Source organism: Anopheles merus, chromosome 2L (genome assembly GCF_017562075.2).
Source record: "Anopheles merus strain MAF chromosome 2L, AmerM5.1, whole genome shotgun sequence".
NCBI lineage: Eukaryota > Metazoa > Arthropoda > Insecta > Diptera > Culicidae > Anopheles > Anopheles merus.
The window spans coordinates 41,878,086-41,900,437 of record NC_054083.1 but is presented as its reverse complement, the minus strand read 5'-3'; the positions used below and the strand labels follow the sequence as shown (position 1 = coordinate 41,900,437).

Genomic DNA, 22,352 nt, shown 5'->3' with positions numbered 1-22,352 from the left:
ACCAAATATATTTTACATATTTTTTTTAAATAACTGCAATTGCAAACGAACATAAACTCACCTGTACATAGCTTCGGCTCGTCGCTGCCATCTCCACAATCATCGCGCCCATCACAGTATTTGTCCAGCGGCACACAGCTGGCCCCGCCCTTGCACGGGTACTCGGAAATTTTGCACCCATAGCACACCCCCAGCAGCTTCAGGGCCAGCGCTGCCAGCAGCGAATACTGTATTGCTTTCATTATCATCTGGAAAAGAGAAAAAAAAACCCAAAACACAGACACATTTACATATGGAACGATTTATGAAAGCTGAGAATAATTATCTAGGTTTATCCTAAACCTAATTAAAAATATAACGAGTTCTGAGGGGAAGAAAAATCTAGACAAAATCAATACAAATTCAATTGGATCGGTTAAGGGCAGCGCTTCAAAATCAATAAACGCTGATTGACGTTGTTTCTTTTTTTTTGGAAACCACAATTGTGTCAATTTTCTTCTACATCTCCCTCCAGCTAACACCATCAACCAACACCAACGATACACACACGCACATGACAAACACGAAATGCATTAGTTTGCATTCCCACGCAGCAAACTCCGGACCCATTTGGACTGCACATAATTAAATAAGCTCAAAACGCTCCCAAAGGTTCTATTTGCCCGTGCGTCTGCCCTATGATCCGTGAGAAAACAAAGGCCGGGCGCCAACGCAACAACGCAAATTTGATTATGGATTATAATTATCTAGCTAAAATGATTATTTATTTTTTTGGGAAATGGCAAATTTATGTCCCTGCTTTTCTTGCCTATTTTTTTCGTGCTCTTTCGTTGTGGTGGTGGAGGGAAACAATTGTTTAATTTTGGCTTTTGCACCCTGCACCCGTGTGTGTGTGGCGGTATGAAGGGAGACAGGCGCAATTGCGCTCCACTAACCGGGCGATAATTATGCTGCCGAGCACCAAAAACACTGACCGAGCGCGAGTTGCGTGTTGAATAAACATAGACATGCAATTAAAATATAAATTCGTCAAATAATGCACAAAATTAATGCCGATGCAAGCACACATCACATCCCAGCTCAGCGCATCGGCCCGCCCTCTTTCTCTCTCCTTCTCTTTGCTGTGAATTGTGTGGTTTCACCGCTTGCCGACAACAGACAACAGACAACCGACAACAGTAGTCCAGTTTGCCGGAAATGCACAAAGTCGTGCCCTGGCGGTACGCGCTTTTGTGTATGTGTGTGTGGGGAGGGGGGGAACTCTGTGTTATCATGAAATTAGCTTTTCCCCGTAGCATTCTAACCCACGTCGCACAGACTTGACGCGTACGCGCGTAGCCCTTTCACGGGCAGCTCCCGGCCCGAATCGTAAGGATTACTACTGCCTGCGATGCGATTTCCAACCACCATGTGTGTGCATGTGGGCTTTGTGTGTGTGTGTGGCGGGTTTAAAACTTTGAACGGTTTGCTGTTGTTTTCCGTTTGGCTTTGCTATGGGCGCCCTTGACGACCGGTTAATTAAAAGTTCACTGCCCACTGTGATGCGCCATAATAAACAGCAAACGCCGGTGTGGGCATTGTGGCGCAGTCTCGCATCCCGTAGTAGAAAGCGCTACACTAATAAACACGCTGCCTTTATGAGTGTGCATGCGCATGTGTCTCCTTTAATAACTTTTAATGATTTCAGTTGTTTCAGCGCCAAGCAAACAACCACGGAGCACAACACAATGAATTAGTTTCTAAATTGTAAAGCAAGCGAATTTGTTTGCCCCTTCTAGAGTGAAACACGGAAATTCTGGCCATTCTAAACAACTCTCCACTACACCCATTATTAAGACATTCGACACCCTTGCACTGCCGGTTTATCTGGAAACCTCAAAAACTTCCCCGATGATTGCCGTGTAGTATGGACGTGTAGGTATAGATGGTAGTAAAACTCATATTATACCCACAATTAGCCTCAACCGCCCTTACCCCTGCCACAACAAGGTAAAAGATATCTGTTTGCTCAAGCTTGTGGGTGCCCCCCGAACCCAAGAACCGGGGGAAAAAGAGGGACCAAAACTCTTGTCGCATTCGATCCATCTTGAGGGAGGGGTGGCCGTATAAATTGACCCTTCCGGGATGAGTTCGGGGAAGGCAGGTAATAAAGAGACAGAAAAGTTTGTCCTGTACAAATGTGATGCCGATGGCTACCTGGGAAGCGAACGGTGGGATGAACGGTGGACAAAGTATTTATTTTTAATGCGTTTTTAAAGTAGGAAAAAGAAAATGATGTAAAATGTGGTACAATTTTCACAAAAGCGCTTTAACGGTAGATGTTGCTTGTGAGTGTGTTTGTATGTGTTCAGAAGTTATAATCTTCTTACTGCACATAATGGTTATTAATTATTTACTTTACTTTTTGCTTTTGGTTCTTCAAACAACTCCTTTCAAGGACACTTTTCCATACATTCTTTATTTTTGCTTTTCTTCTTGCTCCATTAAAATGAATGCACTTGCCCGTAATGTCCACAGCACGTACAAACCAGCCGGCAACCTTTGTAAAAGTTTGTCCATAACTTTCTGTTGACCCCAGGCCCCTATTACTCCCTTAGGATGGAGTTCTCCCTCGCTCTCTCATTACATATTATCATTACATATTACATATTAATAGGGAGCTTATTGTTTTGCGCCCCTCTTGGGTCAACAAATTGTTCCTTCGGAAACAGTAAAACAAAAACACACACACAGAGAAGCACAACTACACCTTTTTGAAAAAGAAAAAAAAACTATACTCGTACTTTGATTTATCCCAAACCTCACCTTTTATGGTTTCCTGTTTATTAGTTCGCACCACAACAATTGGGTTGCTGCTTTAGTCTTTACCGGGGCAGAAAAAGTTTTAGCCCAACATTTTTCGGTTTCGTTGTGCACAAACCCCCCCTCGGAAACGTTGCCACAGATGGAAGAGTGATGGTGATAATGCTTAAACATTTATGTGTCGAAGAATTATGTCACTTCCGCAAAATGGTTTGTTTTCGTTGCATTTTCCGAGTGTCCTATTTTTCTAATAAAGGTTGAAACGATCGCAAAGACTTTATGCTCCAAATGTGACTCCCCTTTTACGGGGGGAAACAAAAAAAAACAGAACAATCTCGGCCATTTTAAAGGCAAAACTTCACGCGTTTCCATTTCAAGAGGCCGCTGCCTCGTGATGAATCGCAGTGGCAGTAGAGTGGAAGTTTTCATTTACATAAAAAATCAATTAGAAACTTTAGAAGCAACCAACGCGCCTACGCTCTTACCAAACCGGTATGAAAGTAATGAAAATACACATAAACTCATTGTCCCACACATACACACACACACACACACAGACAGCCCGCGCGGAGCAAGTACACAAGTGCTTAATATTGGCACTGGCAGGCTCGGTTTTACACCGGTTTAGCACGGGCCGCTAAAGTTTTCCCAAAAAGTTAAGAAATTACCCCCGCCATACTCTTGCGCTGGGGCGTCGCACGAATCCGACCGGCTGACTCGGCCAGTGTCTGCATTATTCCTGCCAATCTAAACTCAACTTTACAAAACCAACATCTGAATCGCAAATGTGGCACTGGGCACGGTTTTTTTTTTTTTTGTTTCTTTTCAACTTCCACCGCGGGGTCAGAGGCGTTATTTTAAAGCAATATGTCGAGTTGACCCCGTTTTGCTTACCCCGTTGGTGGGTTGAGAGTTTATGTGGTATGTGGTGTGAGATGGGAATTGATTTGTATAATTACAGGGTTTCCCACGATTTATTGGTTGGTTCCCATCATTTTTTGGTGGGTTCCCATATTTTTTTGGTGCGTTCCCACGATTTTTTGGTCGTTTCCCAGAATTTGTTGGTCCAATTGTATTGATATCCAATCGGAAAATACCAATAAATTATGGGAACGAACCAAAAATCTATGGGATACGACCAAAAAATCGTGGGAACGCACCAAAAAATCATGGGAACTGACCAATAAATCGTGGGAAACCCTGTAAATTGTAATAAATTTGAACAAAGTATTATTATACTTTTCATACCGCAGCTAAAGGTCCTTTTTAAGCAATAAGCACTTCTTGGTGTATTTTGAACAAGGTTGATTGTAAATTGGGTTTGATTTATTCTACAACACTTGGGGTATGGTAGGGGAAGGTGGGTAAAGACGGGTAAGATGTACACTTCTCATAATTGGCTGAAAAAGGAAATTTTCGGAAAAATCAACAATGCAGCATCCTAACTTAAAGTGAAACAACACATTTGGGAACATTTTTGGCATAATATTTGCAAAATTGGTTAAATCCACGAACAAAATAAATTTTCAATCGTGTGCACCCTTGTGGATCTAATTTGACTGCTGAGGGTCTTAAGCTCTTGGGTTTTCTGGTGGTTTAAACATCCTGAGACCAAAGCGAGAACATCGGACACTTTGTCGTAGGGAAAGATGGACATCAATTTTTTTTTATTTATTTTACCAATTTTTTATTTATATCAATTAGTGATGATTAGATTTCTTCAAATTCCTAAAATAAATATATACCGAAGCTATAAACCGATCTATAAGTCAACCCAGATCCTGGCATACGCTGATGATATAGACATCTCTGGTCTGCGGCTCTCCTATGTAGCAGAAGCCTACCAAGGGATTGAACAGGCGGCAGAGTGCCTCGGATTGCAGATAAACGAGGCAAAGATCAAACTGATGGTGGCAACATCAGCGGACCTACCAATAAATAATCCGAATCTACGTAGTCGTGATGTACAGATAGGTGAACACACTTTTGAAGTCGTTCCAGAATTCACCTATCTGAGGTCAAAGGTCAGCAACGACAACAGTATGGAAGTTGAGTTGCGCGCAAGGATGCTGGCGGCCAACCGGTCATTCTACAGCCTGAAAAAGCAGTTCACCTCAAAGAACCTGTCGCGACGGACGAAGCTGGGACTATATAGTACCTATATAGTACCAGTACTCATATACGCCTCTGAGACATGGACACTGTCCAAATCTGACGAAGCCCTCTTAGCCGCGTTCGAGAAGAAGATGCTCAGAAGTATACTTGGCCCCGTATGTGTGGAAGGACAATGGAGGAGCCGCTATAATGACGAGCTATACGAGATGTACGGCGACCTCACTGTCGTACAGCGTATTAAGCTCGCCAGGCTCCGGTGGGCTGGCCATGTTGTACGCATGGAAACGGACGACCCAGCCCGTAAAGTCTTTTTAGGCCGTCCACAAGGACAGAGGAGGCGTGGTAGGCCCAAATTGAGGGTGCAAGATGGCGTGGAGGCGTCCGCCATTAAGGCCGGGATAACGGACTGGCAGACGAAGGCGCGAGACCGTGAGCGGTTTCGGACACTCCTGAGGCAGGCCAAGACCGCAAAGCGGTTGTAGCGCTGGATAAGTAAGTAAGTAAGTATAAACCGATCAGCAACTAGAGAAAGTATTGAAACAAGCGAGAAATGAAACACCGGTCAAAACAGTAGCCATTCGTTATGCTATTACTGGCTCGACGCTGATGAGTCGCTCCACAAAATCCAAAATCTTATCACGCCTTGGACAACTTCAAGCAGTAAAAAGATGAGACAGTGATTCGACAGCGTTCAGGAATAGATGAGAAATTCTATGGGATTACAAATACAGTCAACTTTCTCTTATTTGAGAGGCGATGGGACTGTCGAATAAGAGGGGGTTTCAAATTACAGAGGTTTAAAGTGAATGAAAGGTTCATACAAACAAGAAAGAAACAGAACATTTAGTATGCAGCCTTAACTGTTGCTATAGGAAACTGCGAACAGGATTGCCAATTTGAGCATACATCATTCAATAACCATGGCAACACCATACTCAAATAAGAGGGATACAGATTTCAGAGGTTTTCGAAATTAGAGGGACAAAAATGTACTGGAAATGAAGGGACTGTGGAAAATGTTCAAATATGAGAGGTATTTAAAATTGGAGAGGTGTCAAATAAGAGAGGGTTCACTGTATCAAATTTTGATTTTTGATATGGTGAAAAATGGCTTAAACTATTAACAAGTACCTCCAAAATGCTGGAGTTGTGGACTTTTCGTGAAGTAATTTCCTAAACGGAAGTTCTAGACTGTTGTTTTGTAAGCTGGTGCAACGTCAGCTGTTAGTGCGCGATATTTCAATAGTGCTTTAGATGCTGCATCCCTTATGAGTACCCTTCATGGTGTCCATCTTTCCCATGCCAGGTGTCCGTCTTTACCTACCTTCCCCTACATTTAGCACGTTCGAAAGGCTTATTTCTTTTATTAAATATTTTACTTATAAGTTGATTTTTTTATTTCTCAATTCACCATTCACCCATAAAACCCATTCTTCCTCCGTTTCCTCCGAACCATAAAACATACCAAAAAAGGATGCGTAAAACCCGAACCAGTCCAAAGCAGACGTGTTTGTGCTCTGTCGCGCTGAAATGTCATGTAACGGTACGGTTCCCAGCTAACGAACAAACCGCCTTCTCCCGTGCGAACGTGCGAGGCCACCGTCACCGTTTTGTCCCCGCTTGCTGCATCGAACGGGCTAACACGATTATGCTCTTTTCGCAGCCAGCTCGACGGTCGGTCGGTCGGTTTTTTTTCCGCGGGGCAGACGTTGCCTAATTTTGCCATCGTTCTATACGACACACCAGCACGGGCACAGCACAAAAGCCGGCCAGCTACCCCGGGTAGCTGATCCCGCACTCCTCCCGTGGCAAGGAAGCGAACGACCGCACTAGCTCGCACAGATAAAAAGGTAGTTAACGAGAAAAAAGAGCACCGCTGGGGTCCGCGTAACCCACATATTCCTGCTGCTGCTGCGGCCTGAGCTTCATTGCCCCGAGGGTGGAATAGGCATAAAGGAAGGAAGCGAGAGTGAAAGAAGGAAAGACACAAGCGACTGCACGGCCGAGGATTATGAGAGGAACGCACGTGGTTTGGGTGTACAGAGAGAGTGAGACCACCGGAGCTCGTTAAGCGATTCACGGACTGGGCGACGTTTGAGACATAATTTTATGCGCTCCCAGGGGTAACTGCCCCACTCTCCAGTTGGTCCCATTTCTCCCTCTATTGCCTCGGGCAAAAGGATCTGCATGATCCACTTAACCTACCGCAAAGGGAAAGAGTTGCATCGCACCAATCGGGTGAAGGTGTTTTGAATGCAGGTACTAGCACACACACACACACACACACACACACACTGAAGGGATTCAGCAGGAGCAGCAGCCGATCATACAAACTCTCGCGTTGAAATTTGCTGGAAGTGGAAGCCAAAGCCAAAGGGAAGAGAAAACCGCACCATAAGGCGTTTTGGTAACGTTCCAAGCGTTCGTTCCTTCGTTCTTTAGCGCGCAACTCCCCCTGTGTTTTTTTTCCTTCCATTTTAAGCGGGCGAGTCACTCCAGGAATGTCCCTGACGTGGTACACAGTACCCACCCGTGTGTTTCAATGGCGTAACGGAGCACTTTTGAGCAAGCACAAGCAATCATTCCTCCCCGCGGCGCAAAGAAAGCGCACCGAACCGACACGAGAAGAGCTCGTTAGAAGCAGCAGCAGCAACACCAGTATACCGGGCCCGGCCACTGAGTACTCTGTAGCTCGATAGCGGTGGTTAAGGTACGGCTAGTCCGGTTGGGTCTTTTTTCACCGACCAAAAACGACGCTAAGGGTGATCACAGGAGCATTTGCGGGAAAAGACACCAAGCACCACACGCTCGAAGAAGCGGCCAGCCAGCCAAAGCGGGACAGAGTGCGACCGAATGGCGTCAGCCATCTTAATCCTTCGCAGCAGTCGTTCCAAAAACAACCCTGGCCGAGGGTTCCAAGAAACCCGGCTCGCTCGTGAGTTGGCTTTTATTTAATTTGCACGATAAATGATACAGCGATAGAGGCGGCAGCAGCAGCATCAGAGCAGAACTAGTTCGAACGGCGTGGCGAGTGGCTTTTTTTTGTTTTACTTTGCTCGCTCCCTTCAGTCCGCCCGTCAATAATAGCAAATTGGAGTTTGTAGGCCTCGATTTTGTGGGTTCCGAGAAAAGGAAAACAACACACACACACACACAAAATTAACTCACAAACCGTTTGTGCCATTCTCTTTCTCGCTCGGCCCAACCGGACGACTGGTCAATGTGAACTGCCCGGCAGTGACTTTCGTCCCCGAAAAACAGAAACGGAAAGCGGCACCATAATGTTCGTTACGGAGCTTTGTACGGACCACTTCATTCACGTGCCACGAGTTCGCTGGACTAGGCAACGGAACCGACTTTCGGCCGGAGTGCAGGAACAAGTTGTGGTCCATTCTGTTCGTTCACTGTCCACGCGCGAACGATTGCCTCTTCCTGGTATTGCACTGAGAGTGGAAAACTGGCCAACGTTCGAATGAAGCCTGTTAGCACGATCCAGGCCGGGAGAACAAGAGGGCCACCCAGAAGGAAAACGGGTGGCTTAGGATAAAACAATAATAATAAAAGTACATTGCACTTAAGTATCATTTCTTTCGGTTTTATTGGCCGGTGGGTCGTGCGCTGTTTTTCACTTACTCAGTCTCGTCTCGGTGCAGTGCAGAGATGGGAAGATGAAGCAGAAGTAAAAAAGAGCTTTCTTTTTCTTTTGATATCCTTCCCCCCAAAGAACGCTTCACTCCTTTCTCAAGCAATGAAGCAACTGGCACGATTTTCCACTTCCCAGAGCTTCCGAGAGAGTATGGTTTGTCTTGGGGCCGCAAGAATGGCACACACACACACACACACACACACACTCACAAAACCCGCACCAACAAACGCTCAACCATTGCGCTTTAATGGTTCTCCCATTGGCTGGGAGCAGCATCAGCTTCCCTTGCGACCTACCACACCACCGCAACCACCGCACTCCATAAAACAGCTCTGAGGAACTGCTCTACAACGCGAGCAGCATCAGCCGTTTTGCTCGGCTAAAGGGTTATGGCGTCACGCGTCAGTTGCGAGGGGGGGCAGGAATTTAGACATAAAGAAAAAGGCCCGCGGGAAAAGAAAGAGAACACCGGACACCGGACGCCATCATAACTCGCCATCATCAAATCCGGTTCCCACCGCGCACAGCTGGTTGGACAGTTATAGAGATGTGTCGAACATAAAACGGCGTGGCTTGGCCTTGCCCGGCGACGACGACGACGGCCCAAAACTGCCCACTCGAAGGGCACACAATCACACAAAAATGCACCAAAGAAGAAGGGCGGAGAAAGTGGTTTGCGGTGGTGCCGCCCCTCCTGCTCCATGCTACGTCTTACGAGTGAGAAATGAAGAAATTTTAGAAATGTGAAACCTGGTTTCAGGGGATTTTTCTGTGCAACACGCTCCGTTCTTTATGCTTTCTTTCTCTCTTCCTCTCTCTCCCTCTTTGGCTGATGCCGCCTGCTGGCGAGGTACATAAAACATTCCAGCAACAATATAGCAACCGAAAGTTCGTTCCACTTTCGTTTTTAGCGCTCCAAGAGAGCAGGCTGCGGGGCACGGGCAGTTAATCACTGGACCAACGGATCGAGGGAGTTGATTAAGGACTTTTTTAAGAGGAGGAAGGGTAGAGAGTTTACGTTTGGGAAAGAGCAAGATAAATAAAAAATATAAATAAGTTTGTTTGTAATAAGTTTTGAAAATATTTTGGCAGCTGAGTGTTTACTATTTACTTCTGCATTTTTGCTGTTTGGTTGCTTCTCCGTTGAGATCATGTAGACGAACCTACCAAGTAGCATGACACAAATTGAGCTCTTTTAAGGGGTGAATATTACGTCACATTTTTTATACAGCTTTAACATTTTTATTCAAAACTTGCTAGACACTGCGCAGAAGCTGCCTGTATGTGTAATCGCCTAAATGTATGCAATGTGCAACAAAATCTTCTTCTTTTGGCTCAACAACCGTTGTCGGTCAAGGCCTGGCTGTACCACTTGTGGGGTTGGCTTTCAGTGACTTTTGGATAACCCCCCCCCCCCTCCCCCCATAGCAGGATAGTCAGTCCTACGTATGGCGGCACGGTCAAGTAGGGACTTGAACCCATGACGGGCATGTTGTTAAGTCGTACGAGTTGATGACTGTACCATAAGACCGGCTAAAATAGTTTGCATACAACAAAATAGTTTTCTCATAATCGATGGATCTTTTACTTTTATAACCTTCTTTCTGTTGAAAAGCGCCTTAATGTATGCAATACGAGAACTATATAAATTATGTTTAAGCAAAAGCGCACGAAGTAAAACCCAAAAACTTTTGCTAGATCATTTATTCAATGCAGATACAGGGTTTCCCACGATTTATTGGTCGGTTCCCATCAATTTTTGGTGGGTTCCCATATTTTGTTGATGCGTTCCCACGATTTTTTGGTCGTTTCCCAGAATTTTTTGGTCCAATTGTATTGATATCCAATCGGAAAATACCAATAAATTATGGGAACGAACCAAAAATCTATGGGATACGACCAAAAAATCGTGGGAACGCACCAAAAAATCATGGGAACTGACCAATAAATCGTGGGAAACCCTGTAATGTAGACAAACCCACCAAGCAGCAAGTAGCTAGTCGAGCTTCTTCATGGCTTAGTTTCACGTTATATTTTTCAAAACAAGCTATAAACTGTATATGAACACAGCATGAATGTATGTTATAACCGCCTAAATGTATGCAATATGCAATAATGGGAACGGGAACGAACGAAGAATTTAAGCGAATTCCAATAATGGGTTTCAAACAAAAGCCAACAAAGTAAAAACCAGCAGCTTTTGCTTGATCATTTATTTTTACTTTTTGTTACAATCATCAAACCAAAAATGCATATCAAGCATTGCTTGTTTGCATACTGCTTCTTTCTGCTACAACCTTTCACAAACACACACAAAAACCATCTCCAAACCACAGCAAACCAGCTTCATCTGTGAGGGAAAAAATACTTCCTTTTTTCCATCTAAAAAGCTCTACACGCAGTAGTTACAAAGCAACCGTTACACTTAATCACCAATCGGGATTATGCACCGGCAGTGACTTTTTAAGCACGAAAGAGACAACTGTGGTTTTGAAAAGCTACTCTGCGCCTTCATCTCCTAGAACGGGCTAGAAGTGTGGAGCCAGTATCACCCCCGAAAGACCCCGGAAGATAATCATCCGGGGGAATAAAAGAAATGTGTGCATGTGTATACACAGTTTGCATTAGAAATCAGACCAACACACACACGTAGCAAGCAGAACGAGGTAGAGCAAGAGACACAGCCCGACTCTTCCGTCCCACAGCCCACCGAGACCAGGAATGTCCGGCCAGGAATGGTAGAAATTGCAATCATGGCAAAATGTTCCTGATTTCCATATTCGCAATCAAACATGAATAAATGGAATTAGTTTCTGACTCACAATTCACAGTGCCTTCAACACTGTCTCCCACACACACACTCTATCTCTCTCTCTCTCCCATCCGCTCAGTATCTCTCTTTTCCTTCCCATCGGAGTTGGTTGATGGGGAAAAGCGAACGAGCGCACATGCCACATGGGGGCACGGGGCAGCAACCGAAGTGCACAGTGCTGCCGGGACGACCCGGCATGAGCTTAGCATTCATGAGAATGGGTTCGATCGCACCTACACGACCGTTCCGACCCAGTCCAAACCCCGGTCGTCAATTGTGTCTAGGCATATGATGCAGTTTGTTTGGGATTCGTCATTCGTTTGAACTGAAAGCGCACGGTTCAGCCCGGTTTCCCATGTCCCGACCGAGCTCGATAACGAGCTGCAAACCTCCCGTTGATTGTTGTCCAGCTAGAGTGTGACCGATGCAGAACGGAAATGGAATGGAAGGATCAGACGGCAGCAAATACGTACCGAATAAAAAACACACACACACACCAATGAAAATGCAAAGCTTGATTAGAAGCAGTCCGTGTTTGTGTCCATTGGGGTGCAATGAAAGGAAGCGTACCCTGCGCCCCCCCCCCTCCCAGCAAGGCTGATAAAGCAAACTCCCCAATTGGAGCGGAAAAGAGAATTACAACAGCAACCAAAAAAAAAATGCTAGGGTCCACCTCTTCGGGAGAAGGCAATCAAAATCAACGTCAGTAAATATGGAATCCAATTGCCGGAAAATTAAGTAAATCACGGTAGTGGATTGTGCACACACAGACACGCACACTCCAGTCACTCGCTTGTCCGGAAAGTCGTAAAAATAAATTCTCATCGATAATTTACTTTATGGATTCGAAGGGAAGGGAAATCTAACCCACCCGACGCCACTGTATGGTCTGAATAGCACCACCACCACTATCTCTTACAACCTATTATACCCAACGCCAGAGCCTAACGCCCATCAACCCGAAATCTATTTCCTTTTTTTTTGGAGGAGGACGACGATAAGGGTTCTCGGGGTACCGCAATGGACCGCAGCAAACCGTACAGCTGTTGGAACCGTTCTTCGGGACGCTTGGAGCAACTCTGTAGCTGTTCCTACCACCCTCCCCATTGGTTTGTGGGAATAGTGTAACGAGACCCGGAAACAGAAACAACATTTCAACAAAACCACATTCCGAGAAGCGTCCATTCCCATAGCCCGATAATGATCCACTTGAAATGGGACGCTTTGGAAGCTTGGTTAAAACGCTAGCAAACCCCGAATGCAAACCTTGATGGTTCCCTGTTTTTCGGTTCGCTAAACCACACACACACACACACAAAGTGAAACCCTTTCCCCTGGAATGGCCATGCTTTTTTCCCGGAGCGAGACTGTGGCCGTACCGTGCACAACAAAATGGTCGAGCAGGATGATAGCGGCATTTCTTCCTATCGCAACCCATTCCCTCCCTTATCCTCTAAAAGAAACGAGCTACAGCTGAAAAACGCATGTAGTCCAAAATTTATGTCATGCAGATAAAAACCCCAAACCCGGGACAACTCGGGGCCAGCAGTGTGTTTTTTTTTTTGCCTTTGCTATGCTTGCTCCTCTGTGGTTGCTCTTACCATCAAAACCGTACACGCAGCACTGGGACACTGGGGTTCGTGCTGTGTGTGTTTTGCGGCAAACATGGCAAACTTCCGGCTCAACGGACAAAGACCGCCGTGAGCGAGCCACGGAGCAGCCAGAAACCTCTCCGTGGACACGGCAGCAACGGAGCGCACGGTGTACGCATTAGTCACACCGCGTGTGTCGTGCGATTCTTCACTGGATTCTTCACATGCATCTCCGGTGTGTGCGCGCGCCATCCCTTTGCGTTACTTTTGCACCACCCAAAAGCATAACTCCAGGCGTACAGAGGACGGTGTGCCCGCCCCTTAATGCACGCAACCCGCATGTGGCCGCCGCCAACGCTGATCTCGCTCGCTGTACGCTGTCTGTGCGCTGTTTGTCTTTCGCGCTTGTTTGTTTCTTTTATATGGTGGCTTATGTTCTATCTTTGAGTTGGTTTTTTTTTGTGTCGGCCTCAGTATATGCAACATTATTTGGCGACGTGATGAGTTCAGCCAGCTGCAACAAAAAAGCTGGCCTCAAAAAATACACGCAAAAGGTTCGTCGCTCTGAGCTCGTGCCTAAGACTTTGGCAAATTGCCATCCATCTCCGCAGTGGCGGCGAAGATGGCGGCCGGGGTGGATTGGGAAGGCGAGACGAAGATTATCCTTGCAACGGGCAGATAAGGCTCTGCTGTGTGACAAACAGGCCCGCGCTCATCGGCTGGAATCGGTCTTGTGCCCACGCAAATGTTACGAACCCAGGCGCAGATGCGCCAGGAAAACTTTAGCTCGCGAGCTTTTGTCGCACACAGAGAGTTTGAGGGAGAGAGGGACGCTTTGGTTTGTTTTATCTTTTACGATAATATGCAACGAGGACCTAAAGAAACAAAAAATAAGTAAAACAACATGTAATAAAAACAGTGACACAATCTTCATCATGAGAGATGTGATCCAAAGCTCAATGTTCGTTATTCTTACTTTACAAAACTAAGCACAAAAATTCTACTTTAATATCTAATAAGAATTCCTTTACAGGAATGTCGTATCGAAAGCACGAACGAGTTCTCTGCATCCATTTTCACATCATATTATCCCACAGCAGTAGCATTCTGTTCGCACCTTCACCAGCAATTCACAGCTTCCATTCCTAGCTCGTTCCAGGTCCCCACGACAGCGGCAGCCTAATTTTCATTTACTCCTCATTCTGCAACTTGCCAGCGGGCGGCCAACATTCGCCCTAATGGTGGCAGATAATTATCGACGTACGTGTCGCGATGTCTCGACTGCGAACAGCAGACCGAGATTAGAAAACCGAGCACAGCAGACATGGACAGAGCAGAGCGAAAAAGTCGACCCGTGTACACCTCCCCGACCATTCAACTGTAATGTACCGTAACCGGCTTTACCGGGCGCCGTCAGAATGGCGTGGGCTGTATACCACAACCGAGCCTGTCACTAGCAGCAGTGCGCACACTAGAACCAACCCGGAGCAACCCGGTGCTCACACAAACTCATTTTCCTCCAGTGCCGCTGTATTATGGATGATGAAAATATCATTTACATTTTACGGCACAATATTCCGAGTGTCTTTTTCTCTCTAGTGTCCCTGGTGTGTGTGTGTGTTTCGAGTACCAGCATTCGACACAATGAAGCTACCGGTCCACCGGACCTGCTCTGGTCAGTCTTTTCAGCCCATACCCGACGTAGGTCGTTCCGTTGGTGCCCCTTCATGTCAACTGTGTGCCAGGTTGACCTTTTTTTCCAGTCCGCAACGATTCCCACTCATTTTCAAGGGATAAAGACCGGTACTACCGCATAGCACTGTTCAGTCTGTGCTTGCCTGGCCCGAACCAGACAGAAGTAATGCCGGTGCGCTGTCACTGGTGCGCCTTTCTGCAACTAACGTGGCACGGACGTTCCGTCTCTGCCTGGATTGACCTTTTTTCCCCCCACAAACACAGAACTATGCTTTGCCGCACACTATAGAGAGAGAGAGAGCGATCGATGTGATCCTTTCCCATTTCCTTTCCCATTTTGTGTTGTTGTTGTTCAGTGCCTTCTCTGGTAACCATATACCATGGCTTTATAATGAACCACCCTCTCGCACAGTTTCCGGCCAGCTTGCTGCTACCTACGGCAGCGCCGCACTGCTGCTGTATTTTGTTTCGATCTTTCATCACCCTGCACCCCGGGACGGGGACGAGGCTTTCACCCATCGTGCACCCGCTCGCTTTAATCCCAACCCGGCAGCGGCTCATTTCGTTTTGATAGAGTTATTCCGTGAATGTAGCCATCCATTTTTCGACACTTACTCAGAATACGCTCCAACTTCCATTGCACAAGCAAGGGTAGCAGAAGGAGGAAGTGATGGGGCTCTCGTTTTTTTAACAGGATAACATTCGTGCCTTACGCTCAATGCGGGTAATGCGGGTAGAGCAGGGAAACAATTTCAGGTCAACTGGCACTGCTTAGCTTAGCCTTAGCGTCCCTTTCCTATTCGCTCTCTGGTTGGTAATTTTCTGGCCCAATAGGAAAACCCCCGAACGTTGGCAGCAGATCCGAGTTCCAACGGCGGGGAACATCGTGTCTGCTGCTGCATACCAAATCTCGACACCGAACCCCTACACCATTGGGCGACGTGTACGGCGGGGCAGGGCAGCAAGCCAACGAGCCCACGAGGTGGGTTAGATTATGTGACAAAAATACGAAACAACACGTTTCATCACAGTAAGCTTCACCTGTCTCGAGACACAGAGTGAAGTAGCGCGTGTACAGGAAGGCGAATGATAGTCAGGGTGGAAGTTAACTGGGTTTTGGCCTTACCGGGAAAATGGGAAATTGACATCCCTCCGACATCCCAATCCGAGCTGCACGAGTAGCTTGATATTGTACAACTTGTTCCCGATCACCTGCCTGCGATGAAGATGAAACACTTCTACGAATCACATTATAACACAGTGCAGTGAGCAAAAAGAAAACAACTCTCTCTTTCTCGCTCTCTCTCTCTCTCTCTCTCTCTCTCTCTCTCTCTCTCTCCCTCTCTCACCCACACACTCACTGCATTGGAGAGTTACAGATGGAATTTGTACGAATGTTAATTGACTTCACAAGCGGAGTGAATGTTTTGCGTGTGCCAGCAGAAGTTCCATGGATTGGCAATGGTTAATAAATATTCTCCGCACATTTGCTCGGCTCGAAATGTATTCGAGCAGCTTCCGTAGCGGGTGGTATAGCGGCCAGCACGGAAAGGCCGGCAGGAGGTTTGGTTGGATTAAGCAAGGGTTCTCCCGTGCTCGGGGTGGAAGATGGAAATCCTTCGATGGGATTGAAATTAAATCAACGTTGTTTTTTTTTCGACTGCTGCTGTTGCATTGCCACGTCGACAGATCGATAGAGGATGGTTTACATACGCAGAAAGGGAGCACAATTTATTCACAGCACAAAAACTGACCGTATTGAAATCAACACTGGGGCTGGGTGGAAATTATGTTAAATACGGTGCGAACAACAAACATGTAAATTAACAGAAAACAGTTGCATGAATGATGGATTCATTTGTAATTAAATGTATAAAAAAATGCGATGCTGTTTTGTATCACTTTTCATCAAAGCTTTATGAGCTTTTTGCAAGCTTTTCTTTAACTTAGTTTTTCGAATCGACTCAATGATATCCCGCTTGACAGTTTTGTTATGATTTCTAATCGAAGGAGGCATTTAAATAATTAATTAAAATAGCACGTTCAAGTTCTTTCTTTACCTTCAACATCAGCTGTTTCTATCTGCTAATAAATTCCTTTGAAAAATACCAAATATTCAAAATGCCTTTTCATATCTCCCTGATTAAAACTAAGAGACACGTAAACGATATCATAAACCAAGTGATCGTCGTCTATATTTCGCACAAAAACCTTCACCCGGTGACGCATCTTGCTTAAGCTAGCGAACTAACCCCCAAACTAACCACAAACGACCGACTTAAGCGAAACCGAGCACTTGCTGTAATTGAACGAGAATGATCCAATAAATCGCCCCGCCCAACCATACATCCATACATACTGTGTAAACGTCACAGGCTTTTTCCCCAGAAGCTTCAGCTCGGCGCGGTCTGCAACAGCAAGCAGTGCAAAACCCTTACCGAACCCGAAACGGAGGGTCAATCATGGGCGCCAACCGCCCCCGTGTGACGATGTGATTTGCATACGCTGTAGCTGCACCCGTCCCCGTCTCCCTTGCAGGAGCACAAATCACAAACAAACGAACCTACGAAATCCGCTACCATTCCGAAAATCCCCAAAGCCGCTAGCAGCACACACACACAACAAATGGTCAAACATTAGCAGGATGGGAGTGGAGGGATCCTAGAAAGGGATTTTCCAAATCACCGCAAACGAAACGGGCCAGTTCATGCGATGCGGTTGGATCTCGGGACCAGCGAGCAACGCGGTCATGGCCAAACCGGGTCCCGGGCAACACTGGGCACTTGCTTCATATTTCACCGTGAAGTTGGTTGGAGCAAACATTAATCATATCATTTGGCGTGGGCCAATCCAGCGCCCATTTGCATTGCTGATACTTCATTCCATTTGTCAATGCTTTCGATGGGTGCAAGTGCTCGCCCAGGGATGCTACTTGGGTGTGTTTGTGTGTGGTTTAGAAAAGCTTTCTTCTGCCCAGGCATGACATTTGCGTAAGTGATTGTGTACATTTATGCATTTGATTAGGGTATGCACAGTGTGTACAGACTAGACTGCCGTTAAACAAGAAACAGATGAAGTAGTTATCGTAAAGAAGTGGTTCTGCTGTCGCTCACGCCAAATGTTTCAAACCTCAACAAATTATTTTAAAAAAATCGGTTGCCCAAAAGGCAAGGTTATCGAATCCGATTTTTATTTTACGATCCATTTTAACTCTCCATTAATATTAATCAATCGATAGACCTTGCACACAAAAATATAAACAAAACTAAAGCTCTCAAATAACTCGACGAAATGCAATACACTTCCCCCCCACCGACACTGAAGCAACAGTCATTTGAGTACCCCGTGCGCGTGAAGTGGATGAATACCGGGAACACTGAACCGAGCCCCGGCCCGGCTCGTGCTTTTCAACCTCCATCGCTGTCTGCTCATCCAACGAGATTCAGACGAATCCGACGCAAGCACCGAATCGAACGGAGATCGACATTCCTGGAAAGGTGGCCCTTTACAATGCTTCGCAGTTGAAAGGATGCTCGAGCCAACGGGTTCGAAAACGGCGTAATGCGTCTCGGAACGCGGGCTTTCGGAACGCTAATGCACCAATCGTTGTAGGATGATTATTTGGTTTATTTTTAGATGCTATAAGGACTAAATATAAACACATTAATAAATATTAAATTTACTTTAAAAAAGCTCCAAAAATACAAAACTTTATGGGAAAAATGTGATAGACATTTGATTTGCTTGTGCACGCGTTCGATGTCATTGTTTACTGTAAACCACTGTTACTAATGTCAGCAATTTCACCGTCGGAAATTAATGTACAGCCAAACCTCGAAACGGGCTCTCGCGCTAAATTAACTTCCACATCAATATAAAATATTCTAAATGTTTCCTCACATTTAATGACTGGCGGGGGTGTGGTTGGGCATCGCCGAACCGTGGTTATTGTAGCACTGCACACAGTAATACGCTCCGGTTTACCACATCATCATCCTAGCACGAGCCTCGATGGTCAGTAAGTTAGCCACCGATCGTTTGCGTGAATGTTTGCGGTTGATGATAGATTGCATAGCAACGGTACGGTACGGTTTCGTGGAATAGATGCTTCCCATTGTTGCATCCGTTGGGCCTGAAACGGTACGAACTTTAAGTCCTGTTTGATTGGAAGCGTTGAATGCTTCAACTAATGTGATCGTTTGGCATTATTCTCTATCTGCATATTAGCAGGAGTGGTGGGAGCTCTGAATCGGACCTACCCGATTCCGATTCCGTGTTCCGAATCAATTCCAGAGCCGATTCCGATGCTGGAATCGATGCCGATTCCGGAGTCGATTCCGGAGTCGATTCCGGAGTCGATTCCGAAGCCGATTCCGGAGTTGGTTTTGGAGCCGATTCCGGAGTTGAATCCGGAGCCGATTCCAGAGCCGACACCCGAATCGATTCCGGAGTTGAATCCGGAATCGACTCCAGGATCGGAATCGGCTCCGGAATCAGAACTTGACTCAAGAAATGGAATGGTTTGAATTGAAATAAGAAGTGTGGGAAGCGAAATAAGTCCGTGAATCTCCATGTGAATAGATCATTTACAAGTAAATTTTGATTCTTTGTCGTTATCAACACATAGCATCATTGGACCCAAACGCCGATTCCTATGAAGATGCCGAGACCGACTCCGTTTCGAAGCCAATTCTGATTTCGGAATCAATTCCGATGTCGGAACCGATTTTGATTCCGGAGCCAATTCCGGAACCCATTCCGATTCCGGAGCTGATTCTGATTCCGGAGCCAATTCGGATTCCGGAGCCGATTCCGGAGCCGATTCTGGATCTAATTCCGATTTCGAAGCCGATTCCGGAATTAATTACGGATCCGATTCCGGAACCAATTTCGGAGCCGATTCCGGAACCAATTCCGGAGCCGATTCCGGAGTTGGTTCCGGAGCCGATTCCAAAATTGGTTCCGGAATCGATTCTGGAAACTGATCCCGGACCTACTATCCGGAATCGATTCCAGAAAATTTCGGAGCTAGCCGGAATCGATTCCGACGGAATCTTTATTTTCCCCATCACTAAATAGCAGCTCTTAGCAATGTATTGTTAAACCAATAATTTGACTCCGCATGTGCAAAATCATCTTTCAAGCCATTAAAAGCAACTATTTTGGGTTTTGTGATAAAAAAAATATCTGTGACAGAGTCATTACAAAGAGTGTAATTTGCATGTCATTTTTACACCCTTTACCTTCCATCAAAAGACCATCAAAAGACCAGGCAGCAATAACGTCGAAAACAATAACATTTTAAATGTACCTTTGTCCTCACACAATCCCTCCCAGCAAACCCTTTGCCGTTGGCATTGGAATTATTTCCAATCCACTCGCCTTTTTAATTCGCAAAATCAACAATACCCGCTTACGGGTTATAGGAAAAGCGCACCTGTCTTCTCCATACCGCCCCACCAACCCCCTCCACACTCAATCGAGTCAATAAAAGTCGAATAAAAAAGGCACGTGGAGGAAAAGAATGACATTCCTTTGCACAGCCTCAGCGCAAAACAAAAGAGCCTGATGCCCGATGCCGTTGGAAGGCTGTGGGGAGCAGTGAGATTGGCAGAAAACCTACTTACCGGGCGACAAGAAAACATAACGATTATAGCCTGACAGAAGAAACACACTCATAAATCTTCTCTGTGCGTGTGCGTGTGTACGTGTTTGTACAGTCCCCGAGAGGAAGGACCGACCGGCTTCGGTAGGAGCGCTTTTACAAACGGTTTCGGGCTCGATAATGGAAGCATAAACATACACGGGAAGCCAGGTAAGAAAATGGGGGGGGGGGGGGGGGGAACAGCAAAGCCCCAAACAAACCTTCTGTGTCGTAAGCGACCTGCAGCCGAGGTGCTTCGAATCGAATATATCATACGACCTGAGTAAGGTGGGGGAAAAACTGAAGAAAACGTGAAGGAAGCAGTGGGATGGACAAAAAAAAAGGAAGGTGGAACATTAAACTGTCGCAATAGTCTTAACATAAAAGCACCAACACTCTGCTCTCTTTCCTTTCTTTCTCTGTCTTCCATTCCGGAGACTCGATTCGGAATGGGCTGTGAATGTCGTCATTGACAATGGAAGTGCCCCTCTCATCTGAACCTTCCGAACGAACAGCTTATGCTTTTCGTAACGGTAACCCATACACAAGCACACCACAGAAACCTTGCGAAATACTCCACTCCCACTGGAGCGCCCTGTGTGAAACAATGGAACACATTCTAGGGAGGCTTGGGTACGATTTGCTTCGCTCCTGGTTTCTGCAGCCAAAACCCGGGAAAGGACGGTCGCACAACAGGACAGCCTCAGTTCCCGCAGGCAAATGGCCGATAAATTGCACAATCCAATTTATCACCCCACGATGGCTGGATTTTCCCATCCACCAACACGAGCGATTGGAAAACGGGCGCAAAAACCGGCAGAGGTAAAACTCATTTCTATCGATGGCGTTCTGCACTCGGCTCGTTCTATTGTGATTGTGTGTGTTTTGTAGGAAAGAACTGTTAACGTCTCATCCGCTGTTACTTAGCACACACACACACTCACACACGTGTTCTAGTGGATCTAGAACAAAAATGGAAGTAAAACCGAACTGATCGAGCTGGTTGGTGTCAGCGTGATGATTGGATTCATTTAACTTAGCGTCATCTTTTGTGATCGATGTGATGATGGGTGGTTCGTTCGTTGGTGGGCTTGTTGGTGCTGAAGCGTGCTGTACCGAAGCCGCTCTGGGAGGGTAGTTTTTATTTGCTTCCTTTACTACAATTGATTATATTATGCTGAACGTAAACAGGTTTGTCCATTGGACAGATTGGAACTTGAGGTTTGAGGTTTGATTGCAAACATTGAGATGTTTTATGGTTTTAAACCTTCTACTTCACATAAAGGTTAATGTTTGGTTGCTGAAATGAGGTCAACACTTTACACACATTTCATAAATAATTTTACTAGATGCATGCTTTTAGTGAAATAACATGAAAGCTTGAATATGATTGAATGATTGAGTTTTTTTTTTAAATTAAAATGTACAAGTCGATGTTTGATTCAAGATATTAGGAATCATTGATAGTTAATATACTTAATAATTTTGTCTTAATAATAATATTTTTGTGTCAAGTCCCCATAGTTACAAAGAAAACGTTTTTTATGCTGAAGTTCAGTAAAATTTTACTAAAGTTTTGTGGAGCTGAAGATTCAGTAATTATTTCAGTAAAAAGAATTCTAACTGAATCATTCAGTAATGTTTGATGCTCACCAAAATGACAGCTCTTTTACTGAAATCACAGTAAAGCCTTATCATGACATATTACTGATTCTTCAGTAGTTGGTAGTGATTAAAAAGTGACGAAATATTTCCTTTAAATTGAGTTTTATGTTATTGATATGCAGAGATTGCCAGTCCCTCAGCTCGTATTCATCCGTATTTTAGATTATTTGATACAGTTCTTATGCTGTTTTTTGCTGCAAAAAGTTTTGTTGGTTCAAAAAGCGCTCACAGATGCCACGAAATTCCAGCAAGCACAGTGTATTGTATCAAAGATGTTAAACACCAACACGACTGCCAATTCGTTCAAATTAACCTCTGAAATAAAGCTGAAATCTCACCTGAGTTTTTATCGAGATGCTTGTAAAACCCTACCGACAATTC

General features: G+C 45.5%; 1 protein-coding gene across 1 annotated transcript in view; it reads right to left on the bottom strand.

The window, feature by feature from the left end:
* Positions 1 to 22,352, bottom strand: part of LOC121591778 — a 133,808-nt gene that overhangs the window by 74,613 nt on the left and 36,843 nt on the right. The window contains exon 4 of the mRNA XM_041912708.1: positions 62 to 248. Coding sequence (XP_041768642.1) covers positions 62 to 248 — 187 coding nt within the window. The remainder of the gene's footprint in view (positions 1 to 61; positions 249 to 22,352) is intronic.